The sequence below is a fragment of the Schistocerca americana genome, chromosome X (assembly GCF_021461395.2).
Source record: "Schistocerca americana isolate TAMUIC-IGC-003095 chromosome X, iqSchAmer2.1, whole genome shotgun sequence".
NCBI classification, from domain to species: Eukaryota; Metazoa; Arthropoda; class Insecta; order Orthoptera; family Acrididae; genus Schistocerca; species Schistocerca americana.
Window position 1 is genome coordinate 849,605,241 of NC_060130.1, and position 25,243 is coordinate 849,630,483.

General features: G+C 41.7%; 1 protein-coding gene across 1 annotated transcript in view; it reads right to left on the reverse strand.

Moving 5' to 3' along the window:
• The window catches only part of LOC124555549 (glutamate [NMDA] receptor subunit 1), a 517,145-nt gene that overhangs the window by 342,936 nt on the left and 148,966 nt on the right, over nucleotides 1-25,243 (reverse strand). Inside the window, exons 2-4 of the mRNA XM_047129505.1 lie at nucleotides 20,732-20,928; nucleotides 13,111-13,233; nucleotides 6,992-7,120 (exon numbers count right to left, since the gene is read on the reverse strand). Coding sequence (XP_046985461.1) covers nucleotides 6,992-7,120; nucleotides 13,111-13,233; nucleotides 20,732-20,881 — 402 coding nt within the window. The 5' untranslated portion in view covers nucleotides 20,882-20,928. The remainder of the gene's footprint in view (nucleotides 1-6,991; nucleotides 7,121-13,110; nucleotides 13,234-20,731; nucleotides 20,929-25,243) is intronic.

A 25,243-nucleotide genomic window follows, 5' to 3' on the forward strand; every position in this document is an offset into this window, starting at 1 on the left:
ACTTTGAAATGCCAAGAAAGAACTCCTAATAAGAAAGCAGTGGATTATGATGACCAACCCCTATGTACTAGAGGAAAGTCAAAAATGTTCGTGACGCTTTATCAGCAACGATTTCAAGTGATCGAAATGACCTCACCTTTCAATATCAAATTATGACTTCCAACTCGTGGCACAGTTGTTCAAACAAGTCACATTCGTTTTTTTTTAAAGGGAACTATAGATGCACTGCCTCCACTATCTTCCACAGTTATCCTTACACATCACTACGCACTTAAGCCACAAACAAGAATAATAACTTAACAACAGAATTCATCCAAAGAATAAGTTTGCATTGGTTATTCTCTGTAGCAAATCCAGTAGTTATTATTGTTACTTCTTTCCAGCAAGGACGAAACGATGTCGCATAGCGAAAAGAGCTGCAGGATTAAGGGTTATTTGTCAAAGGCATCCGATGTGATATCCCTGGACCACGCACCCAATTGCTCTTCACTGTAACTGGAACTATCACCTTGAACACCTCCCACCCACTGATTAACCTAAGCGAACTACCTCTTGAAACTCTACCTGTGGAAAACCTCACCTACTTAGATAACGCGTTAGACCCGACTCTGCTAGCCTCCCTAGATCAAATATTATCGGCGCAAAATGGCCGCATTTCAATGGCGCACCTTCTAGACCACGTGGCAAAGTACAGTACTGAACATCATCCCAACTTGTAACTACTGGAACTTCAATTTCATCTACTTGCATAATTTTTGCAGTAATAAGTACTGCTTACTACCAGTTCAAGTGAATGGTAACCCAAATCCCATTCCTGCCAACCTCCAACCAATCAGAATGGCACCAGTGAGAAACAATCTAACAAAGGACAGAGTAAAAACTCTCAATGACCGTTCTCATAGGTCGAGGCACTGACGGGGACTGCATTGTTGCCGGTTCCAAGCAACAGTTGTGATACGCGCATACACCTGCTCTGCGCTTTAAGGAAGCTAGTATCCTGCAAATTATATCTTTCGGTTATTTATGTAGAATTTTTCACTTGCCACCATCATCGGTGATGCCAAATCACGGAAAATGGAATATGAATTCACTGAATAACTCCCTGCGTTCGTGTCTGATGCTCATACCGGCTACGGCGTTCACATAGCAGCACTCAAAACACTATTGACAGCTCATTGGCTGTCAGGCAACAAGCGTAAACACGACAGCCATCGTTCGTGACTCCAACTTTAGTTTGTTTGGAAAAGAAATATAAATAGTGTAGAACCCATTGTCAACACGAGTGAAGTTGAAAATGGAAACTGTAAAGACTTTTAAATTAATTAGTGCCTACGTTACAGTAAACTATTCAACAGAAATCCATGAGCGGATTTATTTTCTTAGGAGGGGGGAATTGCCGGTATAAGAGAATAAAACAATAGCAGAACCTGGAGCAGAAGATAGACTTCTTTTTTTTTGTCATCAGTCTACTGACTGGTTTGATGCGGCCCGCCACGAATTCCTTTCCTGTGCTAACCTCTTCATCTCAGAGTAGCACTTGCAACCTACGTCCTCAATTATTTGCTTGACGTATTCCAATCTCTGTCTTCCTCTACAGTTTTTGCCCTCTACAGCTCCCTCTAGTACCATGGAAGTCATTCCCTCATGTCTTAGCAGATGTCCTATCATCCTGTCCCTTCTCCTTATCAGTGTTTTCCACATATTCCTTTCCTCTCCGATTCTGTGTAGAACCTCCTCATTCCTTACCTTATCAGTCCACCTAATTTTCAACATTCGTCTATAGCACCACATCTCAAATGCTTCGATTCTCTTCTGTTCCGGTTTTCCCACAGTCCATGTTTCACTACCATACAATGCTGTACTCCAGACGTACATCCTCAGAAATTTCTTCCTCAAATTAAGGCCGGTATTTGACATTAGTAGACTTCTCTTGGCCAGAAATGCCTTTTTTGCCATAGCGAGTCTGCTTTTGATGTCCTCCTTGCTCCGTCCGTCATTGGTTATTTTACTGCCTAGGTAGCAGAATTCCTTAACTTCATTGACTTCGTGACCATCAATCCTGATGTTAAGATTCTCGCTGTTCTCATTTCTACTACTTCTCATTACCTTCGTCTTTCTCCGATTTACTCTCAAACCATACTGTGTACTCATTAGACTGTTCATTCCGTTCAGCAGATCATTTAATTCTTCTTCACTTTCACTCAGGATAGCAATGTCATCAGCGAATCGTATCATTGATATCCTTTCACCTTGTATTTTAATTCCACTCCTGAACCTTTCTTTTATTTCCATCATTGCTTCCTCGATGTACAGATTGAAGAGTAGGGGCGAAAGGCTACAGCCTTGTCTTACACCCTTCTTAATACGAGCACTTCGTTCTTGATCGTCCACTCTTATTATTCCCTCTTGGTTGTTGTACATATTGTATATGACCCGTCTCTCCCTATAGCTTACCCCTACTTTTTTCAGAATCTCGAACAGCTTGCACCACTTTATATTGTCGAACGCTTTTTCCAGGTCGACAAATGCGATGAAAGTGTCTCGATTTTTGTTTAGCCTTGCTTCCATTATTAGCCGTAACGTCAGAATTGCCTCTCTCGTCCCTTTACTTTTCCTAAAGCCAAACTGATCGTCACCTAGCGCATTCTCAATTTTCTTTTCCATTCTTCTGTATATTATTCTTGTAAGCAACTTCGATGCATGAGCTGTTAAGCTGATTGTGCGATAATTCTCGCACTTGTCAGCTCTTGCCGTCTTCGGAATTGTGTGGATGATGCTTTTCCGAAAGTCAGATGGTATGTCGCCAGACTGTTATATTCTACACACCAACGTGAATAGTCGTTTTGTTGCCACTTCCCCCAATGATTTTAGAAATTCTGATGGAATGTTATCTATCCCTTCTGCCTTATTTGACCGTAAGTCCTCCAAAGCTCTTTTAAATTCCGATTCTAATACTGGATCCCCTATCTCTTCTAAATCGACTCCTGTTTCTTCTTCTATCACATCAGACAAATCTTCACCCTCATAGAGGCTTTCAATGTATTCTTTCCACCTATCTGCTCTCTCCTCTGCCCTTTAACAGTGGAATTCCCGTTGCACTCTTAATGTTACCACCGTTGCTTTTAATGTCACCAAAGGTTGTTTTGACTTTCCTGTATGCTGAGTCCGTCCTTCCGACAATCATATCTTTTTCGATGTCTTCACATTTTTCCTGCAGCCATTTCGTCTTAGCTTCCCTGCCCTTCCTATTTATTTCATTCCTTGTATTTCTGTATTCCTGATTTTCCCGGAACATGTTTGTACTTCCTCCTTTCATCAATCAACTGAAGTATTTCTTCTGTTACCCATGGTTTCTTCGCAGCTACCTTCTTTGTACCTATGTTTTCCTTGCCAACTTCTGTGATGGTCCTTTTTAGAGATGTCCATTACTCTTCAACTGTACTGCCTACTGCGCTATTCCTTATTGCTGTATCTATAGCGTTAGAGAACTTCAAACGTATCTCGTCATTCCTTAGTACTTCCGTATCCCACTTCTTTGCGTATTGATTCTTCCTGACTAATGTCTTGAACTTCAGCCTACTCTTCATCACTGCTATATTGTGATCTGAGTCTATATCTGCTCCTGGGTACGCCATACAATCCAGTATCTGATTTCGGAATTTCTGTCTGACCATGATGTAATCTAATTGAAATCTTCCCGTATCTCCCGACCTTTTCCAAGTATACCTCCTCCTCTTGTGATTCTTGAACAGGGTATTCGCTATTACTAGCTGAAACTTGTAACAGAACTCAATTAGTCTTTCTCCTCTTTCATTCCTTGTCCCAAGCCCATACTCTCCTGTAACCTTTTCTTCTACTCCTTCCCCTACAACTGCATTCCAGTCGCCCATGACTATTAGGGACCTGAGAGCTGTAAACAGGCCACAGCTAAAACCGGTCAGTGCTGATCATTGAATTGCATAATCAGCGGAAGTAACCGCCCTCTGTATCATCAGGCCTTCGCATACCAATGCCCAGGCCAGTTGGTCGTTGCGTCTGTTCCAAATTGTTCGGTTTGACATACAAACACAGGTACTATCATTAAATCAGCAAGCAGCAGCAGCAGCAGCATTTAAACCTAACGAAACAAGTTCGTTATCGTCGAACAGCTGGTGCAGTTATGTGACGTCCAGTCTGCGTCGGCCGGAGCCGTGCCGATGGAGTCACGAATCCCCTGCCCGTCGCCTGAGCACCTGGACGCTCGAGCAGCTCAGCACTTCACCACCGTTTAGGGGGTAAGATTCGAGCGCCTGGCCATACCCGTCTCAGCCGTGGTGTCAACGGATGACTTCTTCGCTCTAGGGCTTTGGAGCGTGACGTAACCGGACGTAAACACAGCTACCACCGCCTGGCCTCCATACTCCGAGCGGGCAGTATGGGCCTCTCGCACCAGCAGAGTGCGTATGGTCAGCAGCCAGAGGTTGACGTACCGGGGGATGCGGTGTTTGAGTATTCAAAATGGCTCTGAACACTATGGGACTTAACATCTGAGGTCATCAGTCCCCTAGAACTTAGAACTACTTAAACCTAGCTAACCTAAGGACATCACACACATCCATGCCCGAGGCAGGATTCGAACCTGCGACCGTAGCGGTCGCGCGGTTCCAGACAGAAGCGCCTAGAACCGCTCGGCCACACCGGCCAGCGTTTGAGTATTCACCTTGCCCGCCATCGTCACTTGCAGTTTCCAAGTCTCATCATTGTAAACAAACAGCAATGAACAAGTTATCGTAACCTCTTTCTGCTGCAACTGCATCCTTTTCTAGCAGAGAACCACCGACCATAACCGACCAACTAGGAATTCCATTGTAGCTGACGATGCAGAAGCCAGTCACCAACTGCACCGTTATAACTCCATCCCAATGCAAGTGTACAGGACATCAAGGACCAGTTAAAACAGCTGGGGGTCGGCTTGCATCAAGAGAGAATACAACGGCCTTATCTACATCTACATCTACATCTACATTCATACTCCGCAAGCCACCTGACGGTGTGTGGCGGAGGGTACCTTGAGTACCTCTATCGGTTCTCCCTACTATTCCAGTCTCGTATTGTTCGTGGAAAGAAAGATTGTCGGTATGCTTCTGCGTGGGCTCTAATCTTTCTGATTTTATCCTCATGGTCTCTTCGCGAGATATACGTAGGAGGGAGCAATATACTGCTTGACTCCTAGGTGAAGGTATGTTCTCGAAACTTCAACAAAAGCCCGTACCGAGCTACTGAGCGCTCTCCTGCAGAGTCTTCCACTAGGGTTTATCTATCATCTTCTTAACGCTTTCGCGACTACTAAATGATCCTGTAACGAAGCGCGCTGCTCTCCGTTGGATCGTCTCTATCTCTTCTATCAACCCTATCTGGTACGGATCCCACACTGCTGAGCAGTATTCAAGCAGTGGGCGAACAAGCGTACTGTAAGCTACTTCCTTTGTTTTCGGATTGCATTTCCTTAGGATTCTTCCAATGAATCTGTCTTGCATCCGCTTTACCGACGATCAACTTTATATGATCATTCCACTTTAAATCACTCCTAATGCGTACTCCCAGATAATTTATGGAATTAACTGCTTCCAGTTGCTGACCTGCTATATTGTAGCTAAATGATAAGGAATCTTTGTTTCTATGTATTCGCAGCACATTACACTTTTCTACCTTGATATTCAATTGCTATTCCCTGCACCCTTCCCAACCGTATCACTGCATGCATCCACGCCAGAATGGCTGCAACGTCATACTGATAAGAGGTCTCCATCTGCTTATTTCTTAGTCAGTTTGAATCGATTTTGTAATCACTATCATCTACACACACTGTCTTTGAAGTTGCATTTTGTTTCCATCTCCCTTTCTGGACGCTTTCCTTTTTTTCTGTCAGGCGGTGTACAATTCTAGCATCTTAACACTGGGCCGTCATAATTTCTAATAGGATATCAAATTAAACACCTTTCAGCCGTCTAGTTTCCAGCCTTATCTTATTTGGCAACCAGTTTCAGCGTTTTACTACGCCATCTTCAGGCCCCTGACCGACATGTAGGAAGATTCTAACTTGATTGTGATCAAAACAGTGACCAGCAAATACTGGTATTAATAGATTTTTGCTATAGTGATGACTTCAACCATCAACTGCCGACAGTCGGTATATGATAGTTGAAGTGATCGCTAAAGCAAAAATCTACTAATACCAGTATTTGCTGGCCACTGTTTTGATCACAACCGAGGTAGAATCTTCCTACACGTCGGTCAGAGGCCTGAAGATGGCGTAGTAAAACGCTGAAACTGGTTGCCAAATAAAATAAGGTTGGACAGCAGGCGGCTGAAAGGTGTTTAATTTGGCATCCTGTATCGGACAGCCGAGTCCTGCAACCATCTCTAAAATGTCGGACGTACAAAGGCTAATTCCTAATGGTTGTACCGTTACCAGAAATCTATCACATATCAAGTCAACCGAACTGTGGTACTTGTTGGCGGCGTGAGAGACAAATCAAGTAAAATTTTCCCATTTGAGATTACATACGCGATGCCGTGCAATGTCACTCACCTATGCGTGACCATACAAAATTTATCATATCAAAACTCACGCTGAATAAATTGTAATCAGTGCACTTTCTAAACATGCAAAGAACTGATTAAACGCTGACGTGAAGATCTGACGAACACGTATGTATGGCAGTACTTGCAGCTTGCATACTTAAACCTCCGTTTCCAGTACGGAAGAATGCTCTTAAAAACACTAAAATAGAAACGGAAAATTCAGTGTTTTATTCCTTTACTTAACAGAGGCAGGTTCTGCTTTGTAACGCTATTAATAATTATAGTATGGCACTGAACACTGTATCGAAGAAGAAACAAATTTCTCTGCAACGACAAGTAGAACCGAGATGCAGAGAGAAATTTGTCACTATTCCATCTATATACTGATATTTTAAAACGAAAAGTTGAAGCATGTGAACAGTTTTACCTTGTCGGAGAATGCTGAATCTCTTGAAGAAATTCCAATCACAGGAATGTGATAAAATCCACTTGTATAGGACACGGCAGCAGGAGAAAGGTCACCAGTTAACGGGTGAGAGACAATTACTGCATACACCTGAGTGCACAAAAAGGCATATCTAGAAGCTGTAAATCCAATTTTCTTTATAGCAGTAGGACTAACAGTAATATCACAAACTGAGTCCGCCTTGATGTAAAACACCTTGTTATTCGTTTATTTCTTTATTATCCCAAACTAGTTTCGCCGACAAATATCACTATCAGTGGGTTTTTTAAAATCTAAAACATGTAGAAAATGGTATGGTTGTACAAACACAGCAAAACATTATTACATTTTTATAACTCGTCTTTTGAAATATAGTTTTATATTGATACTTTCATACTACCTTGTTTATTGTACGCTACAGCATGTTTTAAGCAATTATTGGCGCTGTTTGTGACATATTTTCTGTTCTCTTTTTTCTGTTGCCGTCTTTTTACTGCAACCATGTGAGCGGCTGTTAGTAAACAAATACTCAAAGGTGAGCTTCGTATGTCAGCAGCTGACGATTTGTAAAAATGTAATAATGTTTTACTGTGTTTGTACAACCATACCCTTTTCTGCATGTTTTAGATTTAAAAAACCGCATTGATGATGGTGATATTTGTTGCCGAAACTAGTTTGGGATAATAAAGAAATAAACGAATAACAAGGTGTTTTGCATCAAGGCGGACTCGCTTTGTGATATTACTGTTTTTCTATGCAAACACGGACCAAATGGATGAGTTCCAAGATAATATTATAGCAGTAGGTCTTGGCTAATACCCGTTCCTCGTTCAGATTAACACTTTAATATAGATTAATTTGAAGTTAAATAAAGATGACATGACACTGAACCGTTTTTTGGTCTTTTTCTGCACTAAAAGAAAGAGTAAAGCTCAAATGTTACATTTCAGGCTTTTCGTTTTAATCAGCTTTTCTTAATTATTAAATTTAATTATATCTTGAAAAGTTGCATCTCTTAAAATATTAAATGCATTCAGGATAATTTCGGCTAACTATAACACGTTTGAAAAGTTAAGAATAAAGTAGCTAATTTTAAGCACAAAATTATCACCAACGCCGGAAAATTGTAATAAATAGCTATGTTACAATATATAGTGGAATGTTGCACGAGTACAGAAGCATTAATTTAGTTTAGTTCTACACCAGCTAGTAAAGTCGCAAAAGAGCTACTTTACTAGTTAATTAACTTTATTCATATTTGAATATAGTTTCATATTTACCAATTAAAAATAAGCTCACGTAAATAAAGATTATTCTATGAGACAGGGATTGAAAAGGGAAAACTTAACTGACTTTCAAATTTAGCTTTGCTATCCGTCAGGCAGTTTATATCATTAGGCAAGTAATTAAAATGTTTATCAACAGTAGTGTTGATCGTTTTCTAAACAGAAACTTTCAGCGTTTGTCAGGGATACCTTTTAAGTATTTTGATATGAAGGTCTCACAGTCCTCTGTGGCTCGTTGCGAAGTTATTAGACTTAGTTTGGCTTCTTGCCCCACTTTGGTTCGTATCTTTATTCCACTAAAACTAATGCAAAACGGTGCAAACGGTATGCGCTCGGTGAAATCGAACATATTCCATTCATCCACGGTGCTTACTGCTGTCAGCATGAACGCCCATGTCACTATTCGCCCGAAATCTTGGATTCAGTATTGCTCGGTTCTGTCTTAAGTCTACTCTTCATGAGGTATCAGTCGTACTTAACAATGATGCACAACAGTATGGACATAGATACGACGACGCCATGCCGAACTGTGTTCGTGTTTCATCTGAGAGTTCTCTTGTATTTCACTCTGTTTTATGTTATACGTTTAGATAATTGCGTAACATAGACTTTTGCACTGTTGTGTAGTTGTTTTCACAGAAGCAAAGGTAACGTACGAAATAAATAACCATTAAATCATTAGCTCTCTGCGAGCCACCGGAGACCACTAGTTCCTCATACCAATTTACTCAGAAGATGCCCCTGGACAACAGTTTTTAATGAAGATTAATTTGGATCACCGTTTTTACAGATTTTGAATTGTGAACATCATTATGCTTTATCAACTGTATTAAGATGGAGTACTCATTTTACTTCATGAATAGTTCAAGATATCTAAACGAGGTTTTCGGCAAGTGAAAGTACGCTGATGGGCACGTAATTTTCTTGCATGTTAAACCTTCAACTTTTGTGACAATCGAGATGCTGAATGAAGTGTATTTGTTTTACTTAAATGTTACAGTATACTTTTTTGGGGCTTCGAAAGCTCTTGAAAGATGAGTACAGTCTCATCACAATCATATGACTCTTGTTACTGTTAGCGCTGAGTCTTTTCACAAAAGTATTCGAGAAATGTGCTAAAATTAACAGTCAATGCGGCGGGAACGTCCTATTGCTGTGTAAATACCACAAATTGGGGTTCTCGTGCTCGTTTTACATCCGCATCTACATACATACATCGCAAGCTACCGTGGGGTAATGGCAGACGTAGTACTTCAAGTCATCTCTTTCTTGTTCCACTCGCAAATAGAGCAACGGAAAAACCACTATCTACGAGCCTCCGTACGAACCCTGATTTCTCTCATCTTATCTTCGTGGCCCTTACGCGAACACCAATATCAACAAGCGTTAAATTTCTGTACTCGTACTCGTCCGCTCTGTACTCGTCCGTTCTGTACTCGTCCGTTCTGTACTCTTCTTTCAAACGTTTTAAAAGGAAGGAAGATTAGAGTTTAATTTCCTGTCGACAATTCGATTGTTAGAGACGGAGCACAAGCTCGGATTACAAAAGGATGGGGAAGGAAATCGCCCCTGACCTTTTCAAAGGAATCATTCCTGCACTTACCAGGAGCAATTTAGGGTTCAAAATGATTCAAATGGTTCTGAGCACTATGGGACTTAACTGCTAAGGTCATCAGTCCCCTATAACATAGAACTACTTAAACCTAACTAACCTAAGGACATCACTCACATCCATGCCCGAGGCAGGATTCGAACCTGCGACCGTAACGGTCGCGCCTAGAACTGCTCGGCCACTCTGGCCGGCGCAATTTAGGGAAATCACAGAAAATCTAAATCTATATGGCCAACCGGGTTTGGTTTTTATCTAAACAATTGTATCCAACCTTCAGTACGTAAACATTTAATTGAATGTAAACTACTTGAAGATGGGCAGAAACCCGACTCTGGTGGTGTGTTAAATAAAATGCGTGGTAGCGGTTATTATTCTACACCCTAAAAAGAAGCGGTCACGGAGTTCAACCGTAACATTATGGACAAAATTCATTTTATTGTGGAGTCATTATGTACTCTGACTCTTCTCAGTACTGTATGGCAATGGATGTTATCGAAATTAGCTTGGATCATGAACCAAGCCTCCATTCAGTGCTGGGTAAACATTTAATGTTTTCTTTTGAGTGTGAAGGCACAAGAAGAATTCTCGTTAAAATAAAATGTTCTACACCAGGAAGTTCATGACAAATTATCTCCATCTCGATCAGATTATTATTGGCCGGCAGTGGGTGGTACCAAAATGGTATAAGCCTCCTTATGTACCTAACGTCGTTGTAGCTCTAGTGAAAGGACTGGATAGCTCAACTACACAGAAATGACGGGTCAAGGGTTACACATTGAACTTGTGTATTCGCGCCGGCCACTGTGGCCAAGCAATTGTAGGCGATTCAGTCCGGAACCGCGCTGCTGCAACGGTCGCAGGTTAGAATCTTGCCTCGGGCATGGATGTGTGTTATGTCCTTAGGTTAGTCAGGTTTCAGTAATTCTTAGTCTAGGGGACTGATGACCTCAGATGTTAAGTCCCATAGTGCTTAGAGCCATTTGAACCATTTTGTGTGTTCGTCAAATTCCGCTCTTCTGTATGTGAAGACAGGTTTGGTTGTAATTTCATACTGAACTGTCATTTGCAGTTATAATCGACAATAAATGTATATGAGTTAAGTATTTTATTCGTAACATGACAGTTGTCACGTCCACTAATCCCACATGGAGAGGAAAAACTAATTTCACATAGGTTATGACTCCGAGAGCCACGGCAGACATTACACAGAGGTCACATAATGAACACAAAATATAGCAATTCATAGAGTGGCAAAAATGTAGTAGGTATGGAATTCAAGTATGGAGCTGGAAATAAAGAATTATGCCCAAGCAGTTTTTGAAGAAAAATATTATATCCCCACCCTCTCCCTTGCGGATTTCCAGTTATTTGAAGAAAAATGTCACTCCTGCGCATGGATTTCCAGTTCAGTCTCCTACAATCAGTTGTTATGCAGAACAGCAGAGTGTGGGATTTAAGTCACTGGTGGTCGAATTTGTAGTGAGAGGGAAAAATGATGGGATTTACCAGCGATCAACAACGAACTAAACATATTTATGGTATAAACAAATCTTTAATTTTAAATAAAAAAAGAAACAACCACATTAGAAGCTCGTCAGACAATCTCAGTGTTGTTTACACTGTGTGTGCAGGTTAGATTGCTTTGAAAAGAGTATGTTGGATGGCCGAAATAAAACATATGTACTGCAGTGGACGCTGTATTCGAATTTGATGGATTTTAGCGAATATCAGTATCCCCAGAGATGGCGAGGACTTCGGAACTCACTCTCAAGGAAAACTTCTGATGATTGCTTCTGAAAATGAGCTCGAGAAAACGCACGCGATCGATAGGCGGTGGTGGCTTTCGGTTTTATTTCCTGTGGTATAGGATTGCGCATCGCGTTGAAGATGGGTAAGTGCTGGTGGACCCGATGCGTTGTGTGACAGACGGTGTCATTGGTGCTCATAGAGTCAAGCAACTCAGGCGATAATTTCCATGAATAGGTGGAATATTACAAGTTGGTGGATTACATGAAAACAGCAGAATAAAACCAATTCTTTTCTGTTTCGGGAATATTCATTCTTCAGTGCTCTTATTCCTGCAATCTTTCGGCAGCCAGCAATGATACTCCTTGCAATACTGGTTGGAACTATTCTGTATTTATGACAAATTAGACATCGTTGTAAATCTTCGCTCATTTCTCTTTTCCATCACGTTTCTAAGAAATTCTCTCCCACCCCACAAGTTACCAACATTCACCTTCGCAACTGTAAACTACTAATCTGATGGGGGCTTGACAATCAACTTTGCAGAAGGCGAAGAATTCCCATTCTCTGTCCTTCCTTGCCAATTTTCCTGCCAGCAGCGTTAAGTATTCAGCTGAATGGGCTGGTGGTCTAATCTCTCACTGATAACGCCTTTCAAGGAAGCAGACCGTGGTGAATGTCTGCTGGTGACTGAATCGAAATGTTCATTTAACTTGTTTATAGGCAGAGGCTGTTATTCATCAAGCTTATTTTTGAGTATTAGGAAAGTCGGCATAGCTGATGTCGGGATTTCTTTTATATTCAAATCTGCTACAAAGGGTGGAATTGGCAGATGAAACGATTTTGTATTGCTGTCTTACGGGAATTATGGCATTATATCTCATGAGCAGAGATCTTGGGCAGGGCTAAAATATTAGACATTAATGTTGAACCATACTGAACATCCTACCTCGATCCAGAAAAGCCGGCCGGAGTGGCCGAGCGGTTCTAGGCGCTACAGTCTGGAACCGCGCGACCGCTACGATCGCAGGTTCGAACACTGCCTTGGGCATAGATGTGTGTGATGTCCTTAGGTTAGTTAGATTTAAGTAGTTCTACGTTCTGGGGGACTGATGACCACAGCAGTTAAGTCCCATAGTGCTCAGAACCATTTGAACCATTTTTGAACATGGATTTACGCTGTGCTTGAGTGCTTAACAACACAACATTCGTATTTTGAAGTGCTCGCTCTACGTTTTGTGTTACTCCCATTGTGTCCTCTCTCGCCTCTAACCACATTTTTAAAAGAGAAAAAGCTGTGATTGGCCAAGGTGCTAACTAAATTGCGTAATACGCACAGAGAATTGAAATGTGCATGCGAAATCCATTTCTCCGAAACAACTGATTACAGTCTATTCTTTTGATGTCTAACATACAAAATTACAGAGAAAGTCATATTATTGTCATTTCTTACTTACTCTTTGTGCTATGAGGAGGTTGCACACGCTAAGGGCTGTTCGTATTGGATTTGGATCCATCTGCATTGCAGTCGCATAGTACGTGATGCCTTTCGGCACTATATGCTCCGCAAAGTTCAGGTTCTGAAAACAGAAGTTACTAGGTATTAATAGTAAATATTTGTTCTCAGTTATGCTGTTGTCACGTTGTATCAGGATTGAGCCTGTAACCAAATATTTATACTCAACAGAAGGTGTGTTTAACCTCCTAATCCTAACCATCATCAGTATGGTGTTATTGTACTTTCTAATGTTAATGAAAAGTAGAAAAAATGAAAGAACTAATTGTAGTTTTATCCTCGCTGCGATAATCTTTTTCTTTTCCCAAATACTAGCATTCACGTTAGTGAAAGCAATGAACAACGTTACACATGGAGATAATCGATCCCGACCCGTGGAATATGCGTACCGCTCTGTAGGATTCCCTATGGTTCGATATTAAAACTACAAAAAAGGACCATATATAAATATGGAGCCATACAATAAACTAAGAAATTAAGAAGTGCATCTCGATGTTGACTGTGTATGCCATACTCAGAAGCAGCATTACTTTACAATATGTTGAGTGAAGTGTTCTATCGGGGATAATTATTACACACAACTTATTTTGCTTATTTTGTCACTCACATTCGGAAGAGTACCGTGTTAAATTATTATATCTAGATTCTGAAAGTCCATTTCCGGACCCGCAGCACTACTGTGAAGAAATGAAAAGGCCTGCCTCAGAAAGCAACAACATGTACATCTGTTCTGGGCTTTCCCATTTCTCCCTGTAACGGGCAAACAAAAGTTTGCGTTTGAGGAAGTTGCTGCAGCATGTATGCAATGTAGCGCGACGCCAATGCGGGTACAGAGTATAAGCACCAAACAAGGGACTGGTGTGGGAATCTAATCTTTCCGACGTGTATGGAGAAACTTGAACTATGGTGACGTCATTACCAAATGCGTCCAAACCGCACCAGAATGCCGCTGTTCTTTTCTTGGCTGCCGAAGAACAAACACTGGGAGACATCCATAGGAAATTGGAGAACGTGTATGGGGGAAACATGGCTGTCGAAAACCACCTTTGTGAAATAGTGCGACAAGTTCCATGAGACAACGGCTGCTAACGCGCGTCGCCATACTGCAGAAGTTGCGACAACTCAAGAGGGGGGACACTCGAACACATCCACCCCCTCCCCCCCCCCCTCCCTGTAGTCCTAGTCTCTCCCCATGCGATTATCACTCTTCCGGTCCCTTAAAAATGGCCTAGATTTATAAGATGGCGGCAAGTGGGTAATCTGCCCTAGCTCAGTTCGCAAATTTACCTGAAATTTGGAGGTGTTATTAAGCAGTTAGGCTGTTTTCTATATTCAGGATTCGTGTTGCGAGTGCCTTGAGTCACATTATTAATTCATTTTGACTGTATGTTACCTGAATCTGCTCTCATAATGGAAAAGCGTCGAGCAATGCGCAGCACCGCCAATGGCCAGGCCGCCCAGAATGCTGGGGCGAGCCGACACCAGCAGTTGCGGCCGCATCGCCCAGCATCGCTGAAGTCGCCGCACTCGTCAAGGCTGAGGTTAGTGCCGCTCTACAATCACAGGACACGTTTGGAACTGCTGTCCAGACCATCACTGATGCTGTCGCTGCAGCAGTGATGGACAAAATACAGCAAACTTTGTGGGCGAATGCGAGCGAGATCCGTGCTCTTAACGAGTCACTAAAAGAAATTGAAGATGGAAGACCATTGCTCGAACAGAAACTGGTCGAAAAGTCTGACGAACTATAACTGTAACAGAGAAGCAATAATCTCAGACTGTTCGGGATTTCGAAGAATAGCAGAGAGTACAGACGAGTTAGTGACGAATCTTGTGCGAAGAAGCTACGTCTGCAGGTGACACTGCATGATTTTGATAGAAGTCAGAGTGTTTTGTAGGACACCAGGGTCTACAAAACCTAGGCCACTAATAGTGAAATTCGTGTCATGAAGGAAAAGATCCGAAATCTTAAGAGCGAAGAAGAAGGTAATTTCTGAGAACATTTCTCGTGGAGAACAGCGGTCTGGTATAAAGTGCTTTAATTAAAAATGAACACAGGCTCGACAGTAAAAAAAATTATTTTGTACTAACCGGTTTCGGTCAGTTTTTGACCATCTTCAGACCCTCATACCTGGATGTCAGGTGGTGGCGGTGACTGAAGTGGGTGTTATAACAGTTGAGCAGTTGACTTCCGTGGAGTTATAACACCCGCACCAATCACCAGCACCACTGTCATGGTACAAGAGTCTGAAGATGGTCAAAAACTAACTGAAACCGGTTACCATACAATAAACGTTGGTGTGTTTGTGTTCATTTTTAAGCGAAAAAGTCCGACAATAAGAGAGGATCTCGCATCTGAAACAGTAATCATTTTCAACAACGTGATTTCGAGATTTGGGCTACAAAACGTACGGACAAATAATGGCATGATAATGGCGAAGACTGAAAATGGAAAAAAGATCAGTTTGCAATACAAATGAATTCGAAAACCTGTGATTTAGGAGCTACGAATATGTCAAAACTTTCTGCTGGTAGTTTGTGTGTTTATATTGTTATTGTACATTATAATTAAACATAACTTAACTAATATGTTAACTTTTGTTTGCCGCTCCATTACTAAGTCCTGTTTTTTATCATTTCTTATTTACTTTGTCACTTACTGTACCAACTTAAGGCTACTTCCATTGTTATTTTAGCAATTTATTATCGTGTCATTATTGCTACTGATCAGTAGCGCCATTAATAGGACACTCTGTTTTTGTTCCGTATATCTTGCATTCAGTACCGTTGGGCACAGATTATTCCAGCTCTGTTTACTGTGTTTCTTTTCCTGTCTTTTCCTGACGACCGCTGCAAAGCCCGCTTGATTTGGCAGCTAAACCTCCCTTGTCCCTTGTACGTGCCACACTCACTTCTGCGAACCCACGCCCCTAGCGCAGCGAGCTTCGCTATGCTCTGTTTCCTCGCCAGCACTTGCACAGCTAATATCTAGCAGCGGCATTCTCGTGAGCTTTGCATCTGAACTTACCAAGCTCCACACTGCGCACGCAAATATCCAGTTTCTGTCAGCTGATATCGACGAGTTCTGCCATGTATCTCGAGACAGACATCCACGTAATACTTCAGTGGGACACCAGGCTCAAACCAAGTATTCCCACAAGTTCAGGAAATCCAAAAGACTACATCTTCGTCCGCAGCTCGTGGTCGTGCGGTAGCGTTCTCACTTCCCGCGCCCGGTTTCCCGGGTTCGATTCCCGGCGGGGTCAGGGATTTTATCTGCCTCGTGATGGGTGGGTGTTGTGTGATGTCCTTAGGTTAGTTAGGTTTAAGTAGTTCTAAGTTCAAGGGGACTGATGACCATAGATGTTAAGTCCCATAGTGCTCAGAGCCATTTTTGAACTACATCTTCCTAAGACGCGACACGTATAACAGACTGGAGTAGGGGCGTACTTATGGTCTGATTGAAAAATATGTTCATAGAGATCAAATTCCTTAACAGAAAGTACCTGATGTGTGTACTCTACAAATAAGGTAAAGCAAGCAGGTTTGCCTGCTTCTTAATTGCTCTTTCAAGTCTCGGATCGACATGCGAGAAAATTTTCTACACAATAGTCGTTCCAGTGTGAAATTTAAGCAGATGCTTTTTTCTTCAAAAGTGTCACTACTTTAACTTTCTCCCACCTATCATACAAAGAATCACACTCACATAGATATATTCGCAATGAAATCCCCCAACAGAGCAACTCATTTCTCTCAAATATCTTCACCTGGAATATCTGTCCGTGACGTACTCACTACGAGTAGAATGCCCCAGAAAAAAATTACATCTGACTGTAGACGGTGACTTAAAACGCATTAATTTATCTGAACTTGCAACTGACGTCCAAGAAGTAGTGTGGGGGGACATCATCTACTCCCTTTAAGGCACAACTAAAGACTGTATGGATTTACTAAAAAACTTATTCAACTATATGACAAATATGCTCCCCTAAAGATTGGAAAAATAAGAAGGAACCCTGAACCTTGGGTAACTGAAGAACTGAAACAGATCATGAATCTCAAACACTGAATATCGGGCATACAAACTGTGCTCCACACCTGAAAATCGTATTGCTTCAAGCAGGAGCTGAACAGTGTAACTCAAGCTGTGAGAATTGCAAAACTCAGACATGTCCATACATTAACCGACAACATAAGTAGATCAGCTGTCCTATGGAAAAATTTGCATGGTCTTTGTATAGGCAAAGGAAGGCAAGACCCGATCAGTGTAGCTGGGGGCAGAGTTCATGGTCCTGATGTGCCAGTGCAGTTTAGGTGGGGTGCTGGAAGCATTGAGAGTCTCCATCATCAACCCATCTGCCTGCAGTATCATGATGCTGACAGGCTGGCGTGGCATCGTTGGGGTGCTGGTGGCAGTAGAAGGCAAGGCTTGATCAATGCAGCTGCCAAGGGCATGCAGTTGGCCGGCATGCAGTTGGCAAGATGCTAGTAGCACTGGAACGCAAGAGTTGATAAATGCTGCCACTGATGGTGTAATAGTGCTGAAGGGCTGGAATGGCATTGGCGGTGTTCCAGCAGAGATGGAAGGAAAGGCATGACCAATGTGGCTGCCGGAGGAGTTAAGGTGACAATGGCAGACGTGGCGTCGATGAGGTGGTGTTAGTACTCGGAGACAGGGCTCAACCAATGTGACTGACTGAGGTACAGTGATGCAAAGGATAGCATAGCGCCAGCAAGGCGCTGGCAGTACTGGGGCAGGGCTCAACCAATGAAACCACTTGAGGCGCAACAGTGCCAAGGCTAGAGTAGCGTCAGTAGCTAGAGTAGCTGAGCCCTGTCTCCCGGTACTGCTGGCATGGCACTACTGGGGGATAGGGCTCAGCCTATGAGACCACCTGAGGTGTGACGGTGCGAGGTGGCACTAGGAGATAGGGCTCGACCAATGTGGCCACCTGACACTTGATATGGTCACTAATCCCATGTGACAGTGGTCACCAGAAAAAAAGCAAAAAAAAAAAAAGTGGTGAGTGACATGCCCAGAGGGTGGAGATGGGGATGGGTGGCAGAAGGACTGTGCGTGTTGACAGAAAGAATGGCCAGGAGGCCTGAAACGCCATGGATGACGACACAAAATGGAATGCATGTTGAAGACCCTGCAAGGGCCCAGAGGGCGGACACTGGTGGATTTTTCCTGAGCTACAAAACTGGGCACGAGAAGCGCATGGAAAGAACTGCAAGGGCTTCCCCAGAGCCAGGATTGGTGGCCCAGAAAACGTGACATGCGTAAGAGGACACGAGTAAAAAGACCAGAAGAACCTCGGCGGATGTGAAAGACACAATGAAAAGTGTATGGTGGAACACAAGCAATGATCTACACTGTCAGAATAAAATGCAAAAGAGGTGATGCATGTGAAGGGGTACTAAAGTTATTTATACCACAGGAAATGAAGGAGAGTAGGAGAAGCATCAAGGGGATAGAGGAAAATATCGAGTTGTCGCAAGTCACCAAGAAGAGAAGAGGCATTAAGTGCTACACCGTCTTCATGAGAAAGGCCGCACGTAGCTGCAACTTCCTGATGAAGGCGCAAAGTGGCTGGGGTAGCACCAGGCTGAGCCGTATGAGGGCAGTGTATGGGTGGGACACGGCAGCAGCTCGAGCCAGTTGCTGTGACGACAGACGACTATACTGGGGATGGTGACTTTTTACCCTCATCGCCAACTGTTACGTCCTTCGTAGTGCACATGCAAACAATTAATTATTGAGTGATAATTCCAAGGTAGCATTTAAGTACACTTTCATTTGGACAATACACAAAGGCGAAGTTTAATATAAGGCAGAGTCTGAGTAACGCTACTGAAAGATCGTCCTGATCTGATATTAGTATGACAGAATCAGTCTGTAGTGATGTGGGTCGCGGTGGTTAGTATGTGGCACAAGCACACAGTTTAAATTCCACAGAAGCACTACCTGTCTCGTGTCACTGTGTCATAGGGAGGCCAGTGTCGGTGGAGGCAAGGATTCCGAGGGAGATGGCTGGAAACTCGGTGCGGCTGCTGTTGAGTATTATCGCTGACGGCTGCTGGAGCGACGCCGCGTTGCAGTGTAGATGCGGTCCCCAGGAATGGACCCAGCTGGATAGTTCCGAATGATGGACCGCAGGGCTTGGCCGGCGTTTAATATCCCTTGCTCCTCAAGGGAAAAAGATAGAGGAGCCATCTTAACGTTGGCCACAGATCCAGCAAATACCGTCGGGTTCTACTTTCCGAAATTACCCGTCATTGATCTCACAATATGCCACATAAGAAAATTACAATTTCTATATCGTTAATGTGAAGCTAGGCTTGTCCTTGTCACAAACTGAGACCCATCTTTAGCATCATGCTGGCTCTTAAATAACCTGTGCGTGCATTTCCTGAAATTACTTATCATTAGTCTCAAATTATCCCAGGAGAAAGTTATCCTTATGGTAGCTTAAGCCTAATTAAGTAGGATTATGCATTCTTTTGTGTAGATAATTTTATTATTCTAATAGGAAATTACCTCTCCTTTCTGCTAGTGCAATCACTGTTCTTCTAACTTTAATTTGAATGACGGGCGATTATAATTGCGAAAACATTAATTGACCGAGAATAATGTATTACACAAATATTGTTTGGTGGATATGATAGTATCCTAGCATATGCTTCATTGCTATCATGTGTATCAGTGTTTATGACGTCATATCTCCTGCTGACCTATGTGCGGTGCAATGATACTATGCAGGTACATTCAGTAGTAAATGTGAGTACTTTCTGCGAAACGTGTTACGAATAGAGCTATTGGGGGGCGGGGGGACTAGCGAGAGAGAAAAAGTTTCGTGGAAGTTTGAAATTATGTGTGAAGTTTGTAGCAAGTCACTAAGTGCTCTCATTCTCAAATACTGGATGAATACACTCTGGGTATTTGCGTGTGGAGTGTAGTGTTTCTATTTTATTCCCATCCCCACCTCTTTCAGAGGGTGGTGGTTCTTGCCCGCCCTGAGCTTCTTTCGTGATAGAAGTGATATGTATGTCAAGTTTGGTTGAAATCTATCTAGTAGCTTAGGAGGTAATGCCGAACGTACATACATATATCTATATTTATAATATGTAGAGATTCTGAACCGCTCACGATTAGCAAATCATCCGCAAATAATATTGGTGTAAGGCTCTTGTCGTGTATTATTAAAAGGTTCTTTTAATGAATTTTATTTAATCTTTTACGTACTTCGAATCTACAGAGTACAATAAACATTTTATGTTATTAGTAGAGTCCTTTATTATACCTGTTATTCCACACACATGTTAACATTGTTCAAGTCGCGGAAGCCCCAGAGTTAGACGTCGCCTCACGATTAGCTCCCTCAGTCACACATCACACTTGTGGACTATCGTTCAATAAATAATATTTCATACGGTTGAATTACAAAGGAAACAACACATCACTTATCTTTTTATTTTTGTCCCTTGGAGAAAAAGTCCTTACGAATACTTACAACTAGTTTACAGTTATAATGTCCAGTTTTTGTGAAAAGTTTACTTACGGAAATAGTCTGCTGGAAGTTAAATATACTGTCGTTATTGCTTAAGACGCCGCCAATATTAAAATACGTAGGATTGCCGCAGTCTGCTTGCAGTGGAATATATCCAAAAAATATCACAGTCGTTACTGCTGATGCGATAAAAAGTAACATTTTGGGGTTGTATCAGCAGTTCGTTTTTGTAATAAAAATCTCTGCATCTGTTGAAAAAAGAAGACAGACATATTTAATGCAGCCATTTTCTATACTATATCTATTTAACACAGCTTTTACTAATATACAGTGTCTAAAAAATACATGTACAACGTTTTAGAGTTTTTAGAGGAGATAAAAAGAAACAGTTTTTTATGTGACAAAAATGTAACAGGTGCGCTGTTTTCCCGATGGGACCCCAAGGTAGTTTCGACGCTGCTGGTGTCCAGGAACGGAGTTCAGACTGCCGTGTGATGAATATTGTGAGATGTGGCCGATAATGTAGTACGTTTACACTAACGCGCAAATGGCATTCGTGTGCTGATGATCGTCTAACGCTCTCAGAACAACGAAGTGTTTCGCGAAAATGGCTGTAGCTTCAGCCAAACGGGCAATGACCTCTTCTGCAGTGCCTGTCGGTGTCTCGTACACCAAACGCTACATCCCTCCCCCCCCCCCCCCCCCACACACACACACATTCATAGGAGTGAGGTCGGGAGAACATATTGACCACCGCGCTGGCGTAGCTCTCCCAATCCAACAATTGTGGTAAGCATTGTCTAACGTTCTGTGATATCAGAGAGAAAGTGCTGTTGGGCCCCGTAATGCTGGAACCATGCTCGTTGCCTGAATATAGTCGGGATATTCTCCAACATTTCTCTCATTTCCGGTAGTACTTCATGGAGAAAAAGTTTCTCCACAGTGTATGTTAGGCAGAAGATGCGGCCCAGTGAGATGTCCACATATTTGGAAAATCACTGATGTAATTGTGATGCATATCGGATTCTAGTGCCTAATTGTAACATTCACAACTATGGGCGTCAGCATAGGATAAGTACAGCGACAAACACTTAAACGATCTCTAGGCAGCCTTTTTTTTACACCCTATGTACCGGTGTCTCTCCTAAGAGTCCTCAAGCGCATTTTCTGTCGTGTTTCAGCAAATATTCATAGTTTCGTTTTTACAACAAAAACTACTCATCAAGTCTTTCATGCAACTCCCAGTGTCAACGGAAAGCGTCGGTTTGTCTGCCGTTACCACCAAAATGATTTTTAAATCGAAATTTTAGGTGCCCCTTCGATAAAGCGGTCTCAGATTAGTCTAGTGCGATATTAGGTTTAGAAATATGTATTGACAGGGCCAGTGAAAGACAGTAGAACTTTTGTGCACCATGTCTTCGCCTCGTGTGTCGCGCTGAGCCGCGCTGTCTGCTACCGCCATGTAGCAGCACTACAGTCTCCGCCGAAATACCGCTACTGGTTGTTCCTCGTGTTTTACTGTGAAGACATACCCCTAAATCGAATGTCGCACCAGACTAATGCGGGACCGCTCTATCGAACTGCCGCATACAATTCCACTTTAACAACAATTTCGTTTGTAACCAGAAACAAACCTTCGCTTCCCGTTGACGTTGGGCGCTAAATGAAAAATGGACCGATTCTATCTACACACTTCAGAAACTAAATTGAAAATATCTGCCGGAACAACAGAGAAAATGCTTCTGATGATTCTTAGGAGAGATCATGTTTCGACACGTGTGCTAGAGAAACACACTAAGTTGTCGCAGACCTGTAAATAATGTTGCACTAACTACAATGATGGTACTTCCAACCACAGAGAAAGAAGTCAATAAAACTGTTCAAAAACTAAAAAATAATAAGTCAGCAGGCTTCGATGAAGTACCAATGTATGTACTTAAACAATGCATGGGGATTATACAAGGCCCCTTAACAAATAAAATAAATGAATCCTTCACATCAGGGACATTTCCAGAGCAGTTAAAACAGGCAAGAGTTGTACCTTTGCTTAAGAAAAGTAATGCAGAAGACACAGAAAATTACTGGCCCATTTCCCTGCTGTCAGCATTCTCAAAAACAACAGAAGCAATTATGAAAGACAGATTAATGAATTATCTGAATAAATACAATCTTTTAAGCGAATCACCGTTTGGTTTCCGAAGTGTCAAAACTACAGATTCATCCGTAGTAGAATTCACAAAAATTGTACTTGATGCTCTTGATAAAGATGAGCGTGTCACAGGCATATTTTTGGATCTTTCTAAGGCGTTTGATACAGTCGACCACAAGATTCTCTTAAATAAATTAGAAGCATTAGGAGTTAGAGGGGTAGCTAATGACTGGTTTCGATCATACCTTGCTGAGGAAGCAAATGAAACTCTCAAGGAAATTAATGATTGGTCAATAAGCAATAAAGTGACACTGAAGATAAAGAAAACAAATGCCATGAATTTGAGTTTGAAGAGGAAAAATGACAGTGTTAAATGTAGATGGCACCTCTATAGACTGTGTAACAAATGCAAAATTTCTAGGAATGAATGCTGATTCTCAGTTGAAGTGGTGTGAACACACAAAGGTACTTGCAAACAGAATTTCATCAGTGCAGCGTCTTTTAGTTACATATTATTCATATGTAGACTCAGTTCTTAACTATGGCATTCTTTTTTGGGGAACAAACGCACAAAAGATGAACACAATTTTCAAACTCCAGAAAAGAGCCATGAGAATAATAACCAATAATACCAGTCGAGCTCATTGTAAAGATCTGTTCAAAACACTGGGGATTTTAACTGCTCCATGTGAATACATTTACCAATCAGCTTTACACATCAAAAATAACATTGGTAATTACTGCACAAAGAGCTCTGTCCATGTCCATGCAACAAGAGATAAACTCACATTTGCCGAGGAAAAATAAACATAAAAGTCAAAACAGCATTTTCTAACAAGGAATAAAATTGTACAATAAATTACCAAAATGAGATTAAAGAAACTGCAAAAATAAAGTTATTTAAAAAGGGGTCTAGAAAGTACCTGTTATACATTACATTTTATACATTGAAGGATTACTTAGATAAAACAGAGTAGGGGTTTGATAAAACAATGTTATACAAATAAATAATAATAATGATTATAAAATATCCAACATTCCACATAACACCTTCACTTTATGTTTTTTTCCTTTCTGCACATACTTACCCCCAAGCTATGCATAGCACAATAGTAACACCTCTTCCTCTTTCTGAGCTCAACATTTCACTCATTGTGGAGGGATGCTGACTCAGTTTTTCAGTTTAGCAAATGGGAAGTTGCGATACAGAAAATGGTCCAGAGATCACTAGTGTGTGTGTGTGTGTGTGTGTGTGTGTGTGTGTGTGTGTGTGTGTGAAACAATGTCCGCATATTTTGTGCAGTGACTGATAGTGAGATATGAGTGAACAGTGTGGCATTACATTATTTAATATAATAAGTTATTTCTAAAAAAAAGTATTGTATACCAGGAGTAAATCTAATGATTGTCTCTAACTAGAAGTCTGTAAATATATGTGTGTACGAATAACCCTATTTTAAATTGGTCTAAACTTGTAAATACTTTGACATGTCATATCCTTGTAAAAAGAGATCTACGGATGAATAAAGCTACTACTATAGGCTCCTTCGTAGTATGTAAGTTTGGCATACGACCACATGACGTTCGCGGGAGTACGTAAGTTTGGCATACGGCCACATGACGTTCGTAAGACTGTAACACACAGCGTCGGGAACAGTAGAAAGCAGGTGTTAAGTTTTCGATGAGGAAACGAAGCCATTTAACGGAATGTGATAAACGATAAGTCGCAGGGGCTGCTAGTGTCGTACGTCGATCTCGCAAACTGTTTTGCTCTTGGCGTGTTTGTGAGCGGTATTTGTGGTGTACAGAGATTGATGACAAAAAAGCACAGTTTTGACGTAAATATGGAAGACAACAGAAGGTTGAGACCAGAAGCGTCACGCGCGTGCATCTATAGATCCATCGAACATTGTGTTCACACTGCAGGCCAGTGAGAGAGTTGTATGGTTTATGAAATGTAAGCACTGTACGTAACAGGTTAGCGTTATCCCGATTAATTTGCGGAAATGTTACATGTGACAACACTGCACTTTTTCCAAACGTTTTATTGTTCGATTTGTTCTATCTAGTGTCATGGCAACATAAACAGCTGTCACGGAAAAGCGTTGAATGTGAACGCAGAGTGCAGGGAAAATTTGACTTACTGCTTGTCAGGTTGGAGTTGAAGTATTATTGTGACTGATGAACTCAATGTTTCCCAATAAAATAATATCGCCGAAAATATGGTGACAGGAGCTACAAAAATCAAGACATTCCTAGTATTTTTGCTATTGTCAAGCCTAAGGGTACTACATGAATGCAAGCAATAGGTTTCATCACTACTAAAATCCCAAAACCTGAACTTTTCACCATTTCCTATTGCAGAATGTGCCTAACTATGAAGAATACCTGGGGAGCGTATAACACACATTATT